This window comes from Pithys albifrons, chromosome 14 (assembly GCF_047495875.1).
Source record: "Pithys albifrons albifrons isolate INPA30051 chromosome 14, PitAlb_v1, whole genome shotgun sequence".
NCBI lineage: Eukaryota > Metazoa > Chordata > Aves > Passeriformes > Thamnophilidae > Pithys > Pithys albifrons.
In genome coordinates, this window is record NC_092471.1 from 7,173,489 (window position 1) to 7,188,811 (window position 15,323).

General features: G+C 40.5%; 1 protein-coding gene across 1 annotated transcript in view; it reads left to right on the forward strand.

Moving 5' to 3' along the window:
* MAP7D3 (MAP7 domain containing 3) overlaps nucleotides 1-15,323 on the forward strand; it is a 44,835-nt gene that overhangs the window by 12,194 nt on the left and 17,318 nt on the right. Inside the window, exons 2-7 of the mRNA XM_071569689.1 lie at nucleotides 2,444-2,539; nucleotides 3,358-3,438; nucleotides 4,781-4,944; nucleotides 7,635-7,749; nucleotides 8,693-8,725; nucleotides 13,533-13,634. Of these exons, the coding sequence (XP_071425790.1) occupies nucleotides 2,444-2,539; nucleotides 3,358-3,438; nucleotides 4,781-4,944; nucleotides 7,635-7,749; nucleotides 8,693-8,725; nucleotides 13,533-13,634 (591 nt within the window). The remainder of the gene's footprint in view (nucleotides 1-2,443; nucleotides 2,540-3,357; nucleotides 3,439-4,780; nucleotides 4,945-7,634; nucleotides 7,750-8,692; nucleotides 8,726-13,532; nucleotides 13,635-15,323) is intronic.

Sequence of the window (15,323 nt, forward strand, 5' to 3'; positions counted from 1 at the left end):
CCTGCGTGGGCACCTCCTGACTCCTCCCCTGCTGATGGAGACTGAAGGGAAGATATACCTGGATTTAGTATTTGTCTGAAATCCAAATTTGAAGCTTATGTTCCTTCAGCCTCTCTGATGTACGAAGGTCATTGGATATTGATGCCCTGGCTGTGAATTTCTGTTCCCAGCACACCTGCAGGGGCTGCTTTTCCTTTGGCTGTTCTCACTTTTAGTTGTGTTAGAATAGATAATTTTGTTGTTCTCCACCTGGTGATTTTGGGGGTAGATTCCCATCTGTGTGACATGCAGCAGTGTACAAAAATCAGATTTTTATGTGACTTTTAATCTAGGTGGTGAAATTATCGTGAGACCCTTTATTAGTTGTTCTCTTTGCCAGTGGGTAATCTCACCACATCGTGGTGTATCTGGTCTCTGACTTGTTTGAAAAGAGCCTCAGAGATGTATAGGATGGAACTGAGGGAGACTTTTGTTTGCTGCTGCAGTGAAAAATTAATTCAAGACATGGCAACAGCTGCGGGTGACAATTTAGAGTTGCTGAATAAGTATTGTAATCAGCATTTATTGCTGACATCACATGGGATTAAACACTTTGAGGGGATTGTTCTTGGGCACAGCCTTAGGGAGGGTTATTACCATGACACAACGAGTTGTCATGGCAATGCATGGAGAAGAGGGAACTCTTCCTTCCTCCTTTGCATTCTACACTACTCATATTAAAGGGAAGTCTGAGATCATTGGCAAAGTTGTTGTCTTTTTTTTTAAATACAGTGCCAAATTCTGCTGTTGGTCCTCTATGTTCTGATTGAATCACAGAATCATAGAATGGATTGGGTTGGAAAAGACCTCCAAGATCATCAAGTCCAACCATTGGTCCAACTCCAGTCCCTTTACCAGATCATGGCACTCAGTGCCACGGCCAATCTCAGTTTAAAAACCTCCAGGGATGGGGAATCCACCCCCTCTCTGGGCAGGCCATTCCAATGCCTGATTACTCTCTCTATAAAGAATTTTTTTCTGATATCCAACTTAAATTTCCCCTGGCAGAGCTTGAGCCCGTGCCCCCTTGTCCACTTGCTGAGTGCCTGGGAGAAGAGACCAACCCCCACCTGGCCAGAACTTCCCTTCAGGTAGTTCTAGACAGTGCTGAGGTCACCTCTGAGCCTCCTCTTCTCCAGGCTAAACACCCCCAGCTCCCTCAGCCTCTCCCCACAGCACTTGTGCTCCAGTCCCTTCTCCAGCCCCTCAATCTCTTTCCTGAACTGAGGGGCCCAGAACTGAACACAAGACTCAAGGTGTGGCCTCACCAACACAGAGTCCAGGGGAAGGGCCACTGCCCTGGGCCTGCTGGCCACGCTGGTTCTGATACAGGACTTGAGATCCCAGTAGTTGCACGTTCCTTTTGTGGATTGCCTTTTCTGTGTAAAACAGGCCTTGACTTTCTTGTGTTTGGTTGGTTGTTGGTGTGTTCTCCTGCATCCCCTGGAGCTCCTCTTGGGAAGAGTGGAGCTCCCTGTGTCTGCCAGCCAAGGTGAGAACAAGGTGTCCCTGTGTGAGGACAGTCTGGTCTGAGCTGTGCAGGAACTGGGGTAATGCTGCCTTACAGGTTGCCCTGCCTGCTTTCCCTGTGGCACTTCACATGCTGCAAGTGATTAGTGAAAGTGAAAGTTGATGCTGAAGTAAGGAAAATCTGTGGAAATTGATACCGTAAATTAGTCTCTGACTTCGTAATGGGTTTGTTATTTTAGTGACATTAATATCGGAAGCATTTACTTTCTGTCATAGCCCTGCAGTTCACTGTCCTCACCTTGGTGAAACCTGAATAAGGTGAATGGGTCCCTGCACAAATCTCAAATTACTATTTTGGAGTCTAATTTACAATTAAAATTTATTTTTGAAGATCCAGTTTTAGAAGTACCTTGTAAGCATCCCTTAATGGTTCACTTTATGCAGCTTATCCACTTTGTGTTTCATGTCATGAAGTGATGACAGGTCTTCATAAACCTCTCCCTGCCCGGGTCTCCTTCAGAATATGATTCTACCAATGCTAATGGATTATTACATGAGTATGTCCAGCCCACAAATGCACACGTGGTAGCAAAGAGTTTTTATTATTAAATGTAAGTCAGACTTCTAACTGTGCTAAATGCTTGTTTTTGTCTTAGAAGAGTTGTATAATAAGTTTGATCTTTTTGCAAATCTGAAGTGCTTTGCTGCACATTTTAAAACAAGGTTTTGTAACTGTTGTTTTTACAAAGAAAAGCTATGCCAGCTCTGAAGTCTCACTTGACAAGTTTTTCCTTACAAGTTAGGCAGCCCCCAGTTAATTATTTAAGAAAAGAATCAGCAATCTCAAATGGAATTTTATGTATTTATTTTAGATCTTTATGTAATGAGTTTCAGTTTGGAGCTTTTCTTAACATGGAATGATTCTTTCTCTCAGTTGCTGCAGCCCACGCCTTAGCAGAAGAAAGAAGAAGCCAAAGTGGCATTAGCCCCCTTGCAGTCCAGACCTCAATAAAGACAGCAACTAAACCAGGTATAATTATTGCTCTTAATGAAGTGCTGGGTTCACAAAGGGGAGTTAGTAGGGAATGAAGAGAACATATTTTAAAAAGAAGTTTGGTGCTCTTTCTTCAGGGGGCATCAGAGGTCAGAGCACCTGGGATGGTTTGTAGATTCATTAAAGGTCTGATTTTGATGACTGATTTCTGCTTCTGACTGGCTCAGAGCTCAGTTGCAGTTACCTGTTTTGTAGGCAGGGCATAACAGCAAGATAAATTAGTTTTATGCTCTGGGCAAGCTACCAGTCCACTTCTTGCTAAAATTCAAATTTTTATACCTGAAAAGACCTAGGCAGTCATGGTTCTGCTTAGCCTGCAAGTGACCTGTCCTGCAGTGCTCCAGATTCGTTGTGGCAGGTGAACTATCTGTTCTCAGAGTAAATTTTCCTAGATTCTTGTAATTCCTGTTTGTGGAATTTATTATGAACAAAAGTAAGGATCAGGGCTGAATTTGGATTAAGGGTATATTCTCACACATCTCTGGCTACTGCTTAGGCTTTCTTTTGACTGTACACACTGAGCCTTTAATATGGTGTCTGCTCTCCCCTGCAACTCTTAGAAACAGTGGATTGGTTGTTGTGAGGGAATGGGAAGTGGGGAAAAGGAGGGTGTTCAGCTTCTTGTGAATTTTTCAGGTGACATCTTTAATCTCTACACAGAGTGTGCAGTGATTTGGTGATGCATCTCAGGAAGTTTCATTCTCCTTTTGATAGTAAAGACTTTTGACTTTTTATTTAAATTTGCATGTTCAGAATCACTGACAATTGTGTGTCTTCAATTTTTGTTTTGACAGTGATAGATGGTTCCACTCTAAGAACAGAAGAAAGGCAAAGACTTGCCAGGGAGCGTAGAGAAGAGCGGGAAAAACAACATGGTATTTGCATGTTTCCTTTAAAATACAGTTTTCTAAAATGTTTATGGTAAAGGAATAACTTATTCCTTGTTCAGTCACTTTCTTGCAGCTTGCTGGGGACAAGAAACAAGGTCTGCTTTTGGTCTTGCATCAGTGACCATCTGTGAACCTGAATGAAGAAGTATTTGATTTGAGAAGAAAACACTGCTGAGTTTTAGCTTCTTAAAGCTCTGTGTGACTTCTGACCTTCCAGTTCTTAGTGACCACCAAGAACATTTAGCCAATTTCTTACTGAAAGCCTTAACAAAAACACTTTTGGAAATCAAACTTTTAGCCCTGAAGACTGAGGTTTGGGTAATGCTGATTCAGAGAAAGCCAAAAAAGATTTAGTTGGTTGAATGGCTTGTTTGCCTTGAACACGACTCCCCTTGTGTCCCAACACGCTGAAATGACTCCTGGATTGAAGTGTCAGCAGTAATACACCTTATCTAGCAGGGAATCTGAGACCTGGAGAGCAGCAGAGAACTTTTGCCCAGCTTTGTGCTGTTTGTGGTGTGAATCAGTGCATGTGTGTGCAGCCAGAGATGGAAGGGTCACACTGTGCCCCACAGCCTTGGGCTCAGCCTGGGATGTGGTGTCGTTCTGACCTGTGTGTTTGTTTGTTAACATAAAAGCAAAGACCAACAGGAGTGATTGTGTTATCCTGCACAGGGGGAGGGTGGGACTGGGACATGTACAAATTCAGAAATGTTTGGGGGGCCCCATATACAGAGCCTGCCTGTGCGTTGTTGGTGTAATTATCTCTTGGTTCATTTCATCTGTCTAGCCATGGAAAATACACTTTGCATTCAGGCTCTGGCTTTGTGTAACAGAACCTGAAGCTTCCTGTTAAACTGCACACAGCTGTTCTTTGGTGGAGGCTGCAGGGAATAGCAAGAGAACTCTTGTAACTCAGAGACAGGAACTGTGGGATTTTCCCATCTTAAATATTTTCATTATATTTTGTTTTTTAAAAAATGAAAATCACGACATAGAAAATTCTGCTTGTTGATTCTCAGTTTACTACTTTCTTACAAAGACTGCACTATTATGTTGACAGGAATATGCTTAACATAGGGAATGTGCCTATCCTGATATTCCTGTCCAGACAGTAAGGTCTAGTGGCAGGCAAGGTTCTGATTCCACCCTAACCTGGGGACACAATGTCATCGTGCATTGTCATCCAGCTCTGCAAGCTCATCTTGCTGTATGTTTTCACTTTAAATGGTAGCAATTCTGCCTGGATAGTCTTTCTCCTGTAAGTTGCAGTGTGATATCATTGAATGGTTAAATTTTATTTTAATTTTTTCTTAAAAATTTACAGCTGCCAAAGAGACACAAATTCTTGAAAAGGAGAGAAAAGCAAAGCTCCAGTATGAAAAACAGTTAGAAGAAAGGCAGAGAAAGCTCAAAGAAATGAAGCAGAAAGAGGAACAACGGAGGGCAGCAGTAGAAGAAAAGAGGAAACAAAAAATAGAGGAGGAGAAGGTACTATAAAGTTCTATACTTTTAAAGAAATTCCTACATTATTTTCTTACATTATGATGTTCTGAAGGGGTGGGAAACAGAAAAGTATGGAAATGGTGACTGTATTAGATCAAGCAAGTCTTTTCCACATCTGTGTAGTGGGCTGTGTAGACACATGTCTTCCCCATCCAGCTTTAGCTGTACTTGATGCACTTGGGACTGGTTATTTTTCACACAAGCAAAACCCCCACCCCATGTTCCTGGATTTCTACATCCCTTCAGTGCACTTTGTAAGGCTGTTTGTAAATCAGCGTGGATGACAGGTCTCAGACATCTCTTGTTTCTGATTCTTGCTTCCTGGGAGCCCTGATGTGGCCTGAGAATCTCACATTCAGTTCTGCTAAATTAGAGCTCATTACTATATGATGAGCAGTGGGTGATGTTATCTGTGTAGTTACCATTTGCTGCTCTGAGCTGTGCAGTGCTTGTTCTCACTGGGCTCTTTGCCTTTGCTCTGACTGCACACAGACCAGCAGAGCAGTGCTTGATTTCCAGGGCTCATTGCAGATGGATAGAGACTGAAAGCAGAAATAAATACATCAGGTTATTCCATCCCTTTTGACGAGTTAGCTCTGCTAGTGCATATGAAATGTGCAAGGTCTGACTTCATCACACATCTGTGCTTTCCTGAGCTGATTGTAAGAACCTGCTGTGGGTCGCTGAAGAGCCTGCAAGCCTGGCTGGCTGCTCCCCTGGAGTCCAGCTGTGGTTACATGTTCTAGCAACCCTTCTTTACCCTTTCTGACTGTCAGTGTCTGCGCTGGTGTTTGGTTTTCTGTAATCGGCTCCTGGGTGTAATTGTATTTATATTCCATTTGAACTTCATGGAATAGTTTACATTGCTGGAGAACAGAAAATGTTTGGGTGGGCCGTGCCTGCAATCCAGTGCTGTATCATCTCTTTAAACAACTACTTTATGCAAAAAGCATGCCCCTTATACTTCAAGAAGTGTCATCTTTACAGTTATTATATTTATTCCTGGAATTTTGAGGATGGTAGATATGTTTTAAGTGGCCACCAGGATGAATAATCAAGGAAGGCAAGGACTAGCTGATGAGTGTTTGATTGGTTTTAACCCTGTCTTTTACTCAGTCCCTGGAGATGACCTTCTACATACATGAAGAATCTGGCAGGTGGGAAAACAGTGTGGATCTGACCTGTAAACCTTGCCTTCAATCAGAAAGTGAAAACAGGTCTTGACTTTGGTACTCTGCCTTGAGAAAATAATCACTTTTAAAGAAGCTAAGCTGTCTTAGGGCATTTTTGGCACTAAGATACCATCTCCAATTGTTAATTTAGTAGATAGGAGTATATAAAAATACATAACTTCCAACATTATTGCTTACATTTAGCCAAGTTGCATTTAGTTAATCATTTTTCTTAGAGCAGAAGCAGCAGCACAGTAGCAAATACTATGGAAAAAGAAGTGGTTCTCTGCCTAAGAATCTGGATGATCACTAGCCATGGCTAGGATTGAGATACCTGTCTTCTCACAGCTGCTCAGTTTTTCTGTACATCTGTGTATTGATGTCTTGAACTCCTTTCTGTTGTTAATAAAGTGAAGCCTCTGTCTTTAACTCTGAAGAATTACTGCACTGCAGATCCCTACATGGAAATACAATACACATTACATAATGTCTGGGTACTTGGCACCTTGGGTAGACTCTAGTTCAGGTTTCCCTAACAGAGGGGAAGCAAAGCTTTGTATTTCAAACAAAAACTTTAGTTTTATCTCTTGTCAGTGAGCAGAATCCTCCTCCTTTCCTGCCCAATTTATATTGTCTGTTTTTCACTGCAACTCTTCTAGTTTGTGTTGTGAAATGGTGTAGAAAGAAAGTGAAGTCTTGTGTCCTCAAGAGGGAGATATGGCTGGATAATGAGTTCCCTTGGCATCTTACTGCAATGTATCAGCAGTAAATACTGCTTCAAAAGATCACTTGAGATAAAACTGTGTCAGAAGAGAAATCTGTTGTTGACACGTGTGGAAACCTGGCTGACCAAGAAACAGTCTTGCATGGTTACAGTTCATCTTTATGCACAAGAGCTGAAACCCCCTGTGTGCAGTAGCTGGTTCTGGAGACAGCAGCAAAAGCTTCTTTTGGGTGCCTTTGTCCTGTCAGCAGTGGTTGCTGAATTGATGGGTCTTTTTTTTTAATTTTATCTTGCTGTTTCTGGTTTCATCATGTATCTCTTATTGTCAGTGTCTGTTAAGACTTGGGTGAGTGTCAGTACAGTTCTTTGAAAATACAAATAACCTTGTATTTGGTAGTCTGTAATGAGAGTTCTTACCACTTTTTCGTAATGACTTCAGAATATGAGCTGTTTAAAGGGTAAGCAATGACTTTTGCTCAGTTTGGGGTTCATCCCTATTTAATAAGTAGTGCTGTTTACTGGATAGGAAATCTGTTTGGTGGCTATTTTAAGTACAGTAGAATAGATTATCTGTGCTTTAGCTCAACCTAATCATGTTTGCACTGTTTTGAAGCCATTCATTGCCCTAAACATTCTTTACATGATAGTTTTTGTAACAAAAGCTTGTTAATCAGGCAGCATAGGTAAAACACTATAAATCACATGGTGGGATCTGTGTTTTGTGTTCTGGTGTAGCTATGCTTAATGTTTACAAGCTTCATAGAGGTGTTGTTTGATAGGAGAAATATGAAGCAGTTCTGCATCGCACCTTGGAACGGAATCAGCGACTGGAAACGCGACAAAAGAGGTGGTCATGGGGAGGATCTGTAACTCCAGATTCAGAAAGCAAAACAGGTAAGCAGCACATTTTCTAGTAGGGCTAAAGTCACAGAATATTCTGTGTGAACATTGGCAGATGCAGCACTATTCATAGGGACCTGGGCATCCTTTCCTACCTTGGATCTTAAAGCAGGATCTACGGGTAGTTAGTGGGGAAAGAATCGTGTCTGTACTTGCCCTGAGATGCTGCTCAGACTTAGGGCTATTTTTGACCTTGAGAAGAGCTAGAGAGAAGCTCCATGGGAAACACAAGACCTGGCAGCATTGCATTGCCAGCCCCCAGCCATCAGAGAAGGGGAATTATAATGCATAATGCTACAATAATTCAGAGTCCTTCAAGTGCAATACATGTAATGGAGTGTTAAGACTGGTGATAAAAACAAAAAAAAACCAGTTGTACTGTAATATCATATGTGAAATGCTCTAAACACACTCCTAGTATTACAGAATGCTGATTGATTGTTTGAAGGTCCAGTAATAGGTAAGGAGATTCGGTGGGCAGTGCCCAAGCTTTTCAGAGCGTGGGTTCTGTTCTAGATTAGGTGATGTGTTTTAACACTCTTTAATTTGAGCTCACGTCATTTCCTGTTTCACACAATTAACTGCTCCTGCTTGCAAACATTCTAAAATCAGACCAGCAAATCAGGATTGCAGTGGAAGGGATCTAACTGGAAGACCCTGCCAATAAGTAACTTAAGATATTGTCAAAGAATCAAATAAAAAAATGCGTCAGTTCCGCCTGTCTTCTGTATTGGTGGAACTGTACTGAGTTTGTTTTAATGCAGTCATCTTCTGTCAGCTTGACTGTGTGTTTATAACATGTTTAAAAGTGCTTTGCTGTAAGTTATCATAATTATATAATTACCATTATTATATCCAGCATCCCCATTTTTTAGTTAACTTGCATTTTTTGCTACTTGACTTGGTAACTTTGTTTGCAAACCTTCTTCTTCTGCAGAACAACAGAGCACAGATGAAGGTGGAACTGGCGGTATTGATTTCTAAAATGTTCTTTTTCTCTTGTTTTAGTCTTACCACTAACCTTTTAAACATGAGTTCTTCTTTCTCTGAAACTAAGGAAAATGAGCTTCTTATAGATCTTTTCCTGGATCTTGGCCAGCTGTGCAACAAATGTGATCCCTAAGTAGAAAGCAGCCCCTCTCATTTTAAGTATCCCTCCCAGCTAATTCAAGCTTAAGTCATGGCATCCTGAGGGAATTTTCAGGGAAAGGATGTGTGCATTTGGATTTTAAAGATGGGTAGGAGAACAGAAATTCTTAGGGGCAAGTATTTGAATATAAATTAGTTCAGTACTCTAAGCTTTTGCATTTTTAGAGGGGAATTTCAAATCCTTTCATTGCTGCCTGGTTTGCCAAAAGTACATGGTAGGGCTTGGTTTGTTTTCTTTTTGCTTTGTTTTACCAGCAATTGAAGTAACAATTGCAAAATCAAATGATATTTTGCTGAAACTTTTGTGAAAGGGAAAGAATCCTTTGTACAGTTTAATACTTTTTCCATGAAGTGTTTTGCAAAATCAGATCTGTCCAATTATCTGAAGATAATTCTATGCATTAAATGTATTTTCATTGGATTTCTGGCACTTTCCAGTGCACAGACTGAGCCATTCATAGAAAAGCTTTGAACCACTGTTATATTTGTCAAGGCTATATGTTTAATAAGCAAAATTATTTCTTGTAGCTGGTTTGAGACGCTGATAACTCTCAGCTGAGCCCCAGCTGAATGTGAATCCTGACGGTCTGTGTGTGCCCACAGTGTCACTAATGCAGTGCAGCTGTTCTGTAGCACAGACAAGTGAGACTCAAAATGCAATAAAGTCTCACTGAGTATGATTGAACTACTCTGGCTTATTCTGGCAACACAGCAGAAGCATGTCTGGTTTATTTATCTTCTCTCTTCCCTTACTCTGCACAGCACAAATCTCTAATTTTCTCCAAAATTAGCCAGTTTGCCTGGATTGGTTTGCCTGTTTTACATGTATTCCTTGGACACATATTTAAATCCAATTACTGTATCCCACATAACTAAGTATCGTTTAACCTTGAAACTGGGAAATCACATTTGCCTTACTGAGGTTTTTTCCTATCTTATTTTAAATCTAAACTTTGTAAAAAACATATAATAACCTTTGCTCTCCCCAAACTGATGTGAGGAAATGAGTCTCTTCTCTCCTTTTGATTGTGGAGGAAGATCTTCAGTGCTGCTAAAGCACATTTAAGATAAAACATCTTTGAACACAAATGTTCCTGATATAATGATAGGTATTTAAACTGTAACATGCATTATAAAATAACAAGAGGAGGAGCAGATAGTTCTGCTACAGTAGATCAATTTGGATAACTTGGCACTAATTTGGAAAAAAATTGCTATGGAGATAAAGAGATAATGCAGCATCTTAGTCAAACCCTTGTGCGTCCACATTATTTTAAATTTGTGCTCGATTTTATGTTAATGTTTCAAGCACACAGCTGTCATATGTGGGGTGGATAATGTTGAACCATGGTTGGTTTTACACTTCTCATGTTTATTCCTGTTTCAGGGTAATTATTTTTAACTTTTTGAGAACTCATCACAAAATTATTATTAAAAATCTGCCCAAGTCATGTAGGATATTTAAGTCCAGCTGCCTTCCTAAAATTCCTTATTTGGTCCATTTCACCTTATACTTGCATAATTGCAGGAAAGGCAGCAATTACCTTTTTTTGTTTTGCTCTGAAAAGTGATACCATATGAGCTCTGCTATATTACATCACTGAGGCTGAGTACTGTACTGTCTCTAACAGCACGTCTAGAGCAAATTTCAATACAATATTATTTTTCTACCATCAAGTTCTGTGGCAGATCCAGGATTAAAGCCCCATTTCTTAAAATGAGAAGCATTGGAGGAACAGTTTTCAAATATTTATTTTAGAGAAAAAAGCTTTCTTTCTATTGTATTGCTGTGCAAAAAGATGACAGAATCAGATGTGTCTGTCTTCCATGAACTGGCTGTGTCAGCAGTAATATTTAGGAACATGGACTGGTGCAACAGAATTTTTGTGTGACAGTGTGCTCTGGGAAGTGAATCCCATGTAATCTGAGTATTTCCCCAGCCATCATTCAGTGGGATGTACAGAGTGTGATTCACTGAGACCACAGCAAGGATCCTACTCATGGCCTGAAATTGAAAAATTGATGAAAGCCCCAGAGTCAAATGTTACATTGGTGACCTTGCTGTCAGTGCTCAGATGAAACAGGCAGGATGTGGGTCTGCCAAGAGAAATGACCAGGCTGTGTAATAAAACATCCCTGATGACAGAGCCCTGGTAAATGGGGGCAGTTCAGTGGTGGCTGCTGAGCAGAACTGGAAGTTCAGGTGCTGTGGGAGTGGAGGTGTGTGCTGTTAGAGCAGAAGTGGGGCTGCCAGAGCCTCTCCTTTCTAAATAAAGAGCTTCCTTGTCCTACTAGAAATTTAGAAGGAAGTGAGAGACAGCTAATCTTATTTTTTGTAGCCTAATTTTCTCCAGCCTTAGATAGGCTGTGCTGCAGCACCCTCTCTCAGTGAGAAGCCGGGATTAAAAGCTGCTCAATCTCATAGTGATTTTCGTAAGATACCACGTTTCCAGCTCCTTTCCCAGTTTCAAGCCTTCCTGCGGGACAGCTCTCTGTTCTCTTTGGCTCTGCTGCTTCCATTTCAGATCCCTTGAGGGAAGTTTTCTAACTTTCCCCAAAGAAAGATATTTGAGTTATTTTTTTCAAAATATGTTTTGTAAATAGATACATAATCAGACTGTGACTGACTTGAGAATATCCTGTCTGTTCTCTAAAGCTTTTTTCTGCTGAATCATCAGAAACTTTAAAGTTTGCAGGAGCTGTCCTGTGGGTGAGGCAGGGAAAAAGTTGAGGCTGTTGTATCATATATTTACAAGTGTATTCATGAAAAAGGCTATGACCTCTTAAGATCTTAAGCAATTAATGCAAATTTAAATTTTCTGGAAAAAGAAAATGCAAGTATCTATATGAATGCCCTTTACCAATTACATTTTTTTTCTATCAAGGCATCAATTAAGATTGTAGCTCACACTCTCACCACTGCCTTACCTTCCCCTGAAATTCAGAGGGTGGTTTGTTTTTTTCTTGTCTGAACAGTCATATTTAGCCAGTACTTTTCAGTTCTGTAGTAGAAATATCATCCCTTGTCTCATAAAACAGCACAGCCCAACTCTGGAACTTGCAACCTTTTTGGAAAAGAGTTAACTTTGCTCAGTATAATTTTTCTGAAAACAAGGTTCAATTTTTTGCCCTCTGGGTCTCAGTGGGTGATAGGCAAAATCTCAGATATCATGCAAGTGCTGAAGTCCTGTTTGAACCAAGGGAAATTTTTGTGAGGTGTCTCTGTGATGTTTGCAGGCCTTGGACTGTTACTGAGTTCAAGCAGAGCCAGGATTTCCTTTTAAGATCAGTCACTAGGGGGAAGCCTTCACCTTCCAAAACACCCAAATACATGAATTACGAGTTTCCTGATTTTCATGTATGAAACCTCTTAAGTCTGTTTAGTTATCCCAGCTCTCAGACTTCATTCATAAAATGCCCTTTTTTTTTCTTCTTGTTGTGTTGGGAAATTATCCACTAAGCTCAGTTCTTCATTTCTTAACTAGATTCAGTGGATTTCCCTTTCTCCCTCTTATCCCATGTGGACTTTGTTCTTGTTCACTGTCACAAGAGCATCTCACAGGGCTGTCCATACCAGTCCTCATGCCCTGGCTCTGTAAGGGGCTGTTGTGACATGCTGGCAAAGGGAAAAGGTGCTGCCTCTGTGGTGAGTAGTGCTGCTTTGTCCTGTGGTACTTCTGCACTAACGAGTTCAGATTAATCATCTTTGCTGTCCAGTATGCTGGTGAAATCAATTATTTGTGTTTGATGTATAGAATTTCATGTGTTTGTTGTGCTGTCCTGCACTACTTTGTGTGCATTAATGTTTTCTGCTTAGTGAGTTTCTATAGCAACAGGTACATGTTTTTTAAGGCTTATACACTCTGGAGTGGTGTTCATCCTGAAAGGACATTATTTGAAATTAAAAAGCAGTTATTTATCTGGCTTGTAGTAAGCATGCAATTCTGCAATGTGAAATGTGATTTTTATGTGTGTATATCTGTCTGCATATATACACATACCAAAAAAAATTAATAAGGTCTCTTGTTACATTTTCAGAAGAGTTGCAGAATTGATGGGAGACATGAACTTAACAAGTAGCTTTTAGGGAAAAATTGGAAATTTCTAAAATACTTACAGAAACTCTTGGGAAGTAATCAGAAATAGGAATGCTTTCTTGTCTTAGGAGTCGATTTTATCCCTCCAATGTAATTTGGTTTGGTTTGATTTATTAACCAGCGATTGAAAAACTGTACCTGTGTGGAAAGAATGAAGAAAGAAATAATTGCTTTTAGGTTTTATTGTTATTTTCTCTGTCTTCCCACTCTAGTAACAACATACAACTTCAACAGCTTTTGTCTTTACATGTAAAGGAGCACAGTGTTCAAAAATCCCTTGTTTGCATACATGTGCAAAATAAAATCTTGGCATGACTCCCCTAAACTCTGCCTTTTCTGTGCATGTTCCAGCTGGTGCTAATGGTGGCATCAGGTCTGTTCAAAGGAAAACAAAATAATTTCTGTTTCTCATTAAGGAAAAGTAGAGATAGCTTTCAGGATGTAACACTGCCAGGGTGAGCTCTCAGCAACATGTGAAAGGTTCTCCCTCAGGTACGAAGGTGAGTCTGAAGTCAGCGCTTCTCTCCGCAGGCAGCAAACGCTCCACGTCCACAGCCAACCTCAAACAGGCAGAGGGGGCCGTGACCAAACGGTTGTCGTCGTCTGCAGCGCTTTTAAATTCCTCTGATCGAGGTAAGTGTGTGCTGGTGCTGCTGAACTGGGACTGGGGAGGAGACAGGAGGTGGAATGGTGTCCTCCCTCCTCCTTTGCTCTGTGACTCACTTCATATTTTGATCTCAAATGCATTTCATGCAATTTGTTAATCCAGCTTGACTGTTGAGGGCTTTGACCCAGTTGATGTGATCTCTCTTAGAGGAGAAGAGTAACGGTAAAAATTGCTGCTTTTTATTTTTTTTATTTCTGTAATCGTGTTACTAAAGTCAAATCTTGGTGAATGATTGATTCACAAATCACTTCCCATCATCTTTACAGGTTTGCATGCCTTAATTCACACCCTAAAATTTCAGCAAAATAGAAATAATAAAAAAGTAGAGTTTGCCTTGTTCTTTTAGACAGCTTCAGTCATTTGATTGCCTCTGGAAAAGAAAAAATCAACTGAGGTTTGGCATAGTTCTGTTGTGCCTGTACTCTGTAGACACTCTTTCTTTTTTAGTATTAGAATTCTGCTTTCTCCAAATAGAGAAGGATGCATGAAAAACCCTGGCACCTGTGGGAGAAGATGGTGTCGCTTTGACCTGGAGTTCTATCATGATTGTAGCCATAGTGTGCAGCTCTGACACAGCTTCCTAGCCCCGTAATTTAGTGTAATCTTCATACTGATACTCAAATGAAGTATTTCTTAAACTGTTAGTGCACACTGCTGCTTGCAAGCAGTCTGAGTTATTTTCTGTGCCAGTGACAACCAGGGAATAGTTGCTTCCAGGCCATTTCTATTTTCTTATTTTTTTAAGGGTTTCCGAGAGTATTTGCACTCTAGAGAGGGATCATCTACCAATTTCTGTGACCTCCAGTCTCACTTGCAACTCCTGACTGCAGTTTGTCATGTTTAAAATGTGTATCACACTACTAGTCTTAACAGGGATGTAGAGAATGAGAGAGTTCTCTGGTTGTTCTATTCTACTAAACCTGTGCATGTGATCTCCTCTGTGCCAGGGTTTACCAGACTGTGTTGGGATGGGCCAGAGGGCAATCAGCCTGCTCAAAATTAAAAAATAATTATGAAACACAAGGAATTGACCTAATTGACTTGTTAAGATAAATAAAAATCATTTGTATGAGCACATAGCAGCTTGCTGTAGCATGAGATTTCCTTGTGGGGAATCTTTCTAGAGTTTCATAGGAGCCTGCCTGTATTCCAAATGTCAGGGTTTTTACTTTTGAGTTTTGTTTTTTTTTTTAAATGATGAAAACCGTAAATGAGCTAAAAGCTGTTTAATACGAAACCAGATTCAGCTAGGTCTGTGCTGCAGTGTTCTGCCAATCTACAACCTTTGATCAAACGAGCTATGCTGGAAGAATCCCTGACAGACACAGCTAAAGGTGCTTTTGCTGGTTGATGTTGGAAGGTGATGCAGCAGAAAAACTTGTGCTCATACTCTGTATGCCTGGTGGGGAAATCAGTGACTGTATCTGTACTGGCAGGGGCTCTGAGTCACTGCAGGCTGCTTGTGATTTTAAATTATATTTATATATGATGTGTCTGGAGGGTTCATCTCTGAGTATGAGTCAGAAGCAGGTCTGTAAAGTACAAATTAAGCTACTAACAAAGGAAGTCACTAATTATCAACTAATTGGAATTGCTTTCAAACTCACTGTCATACCTTGAAATCCTTTGTGAATCCTTAGTCGCTTTGGAGGAAG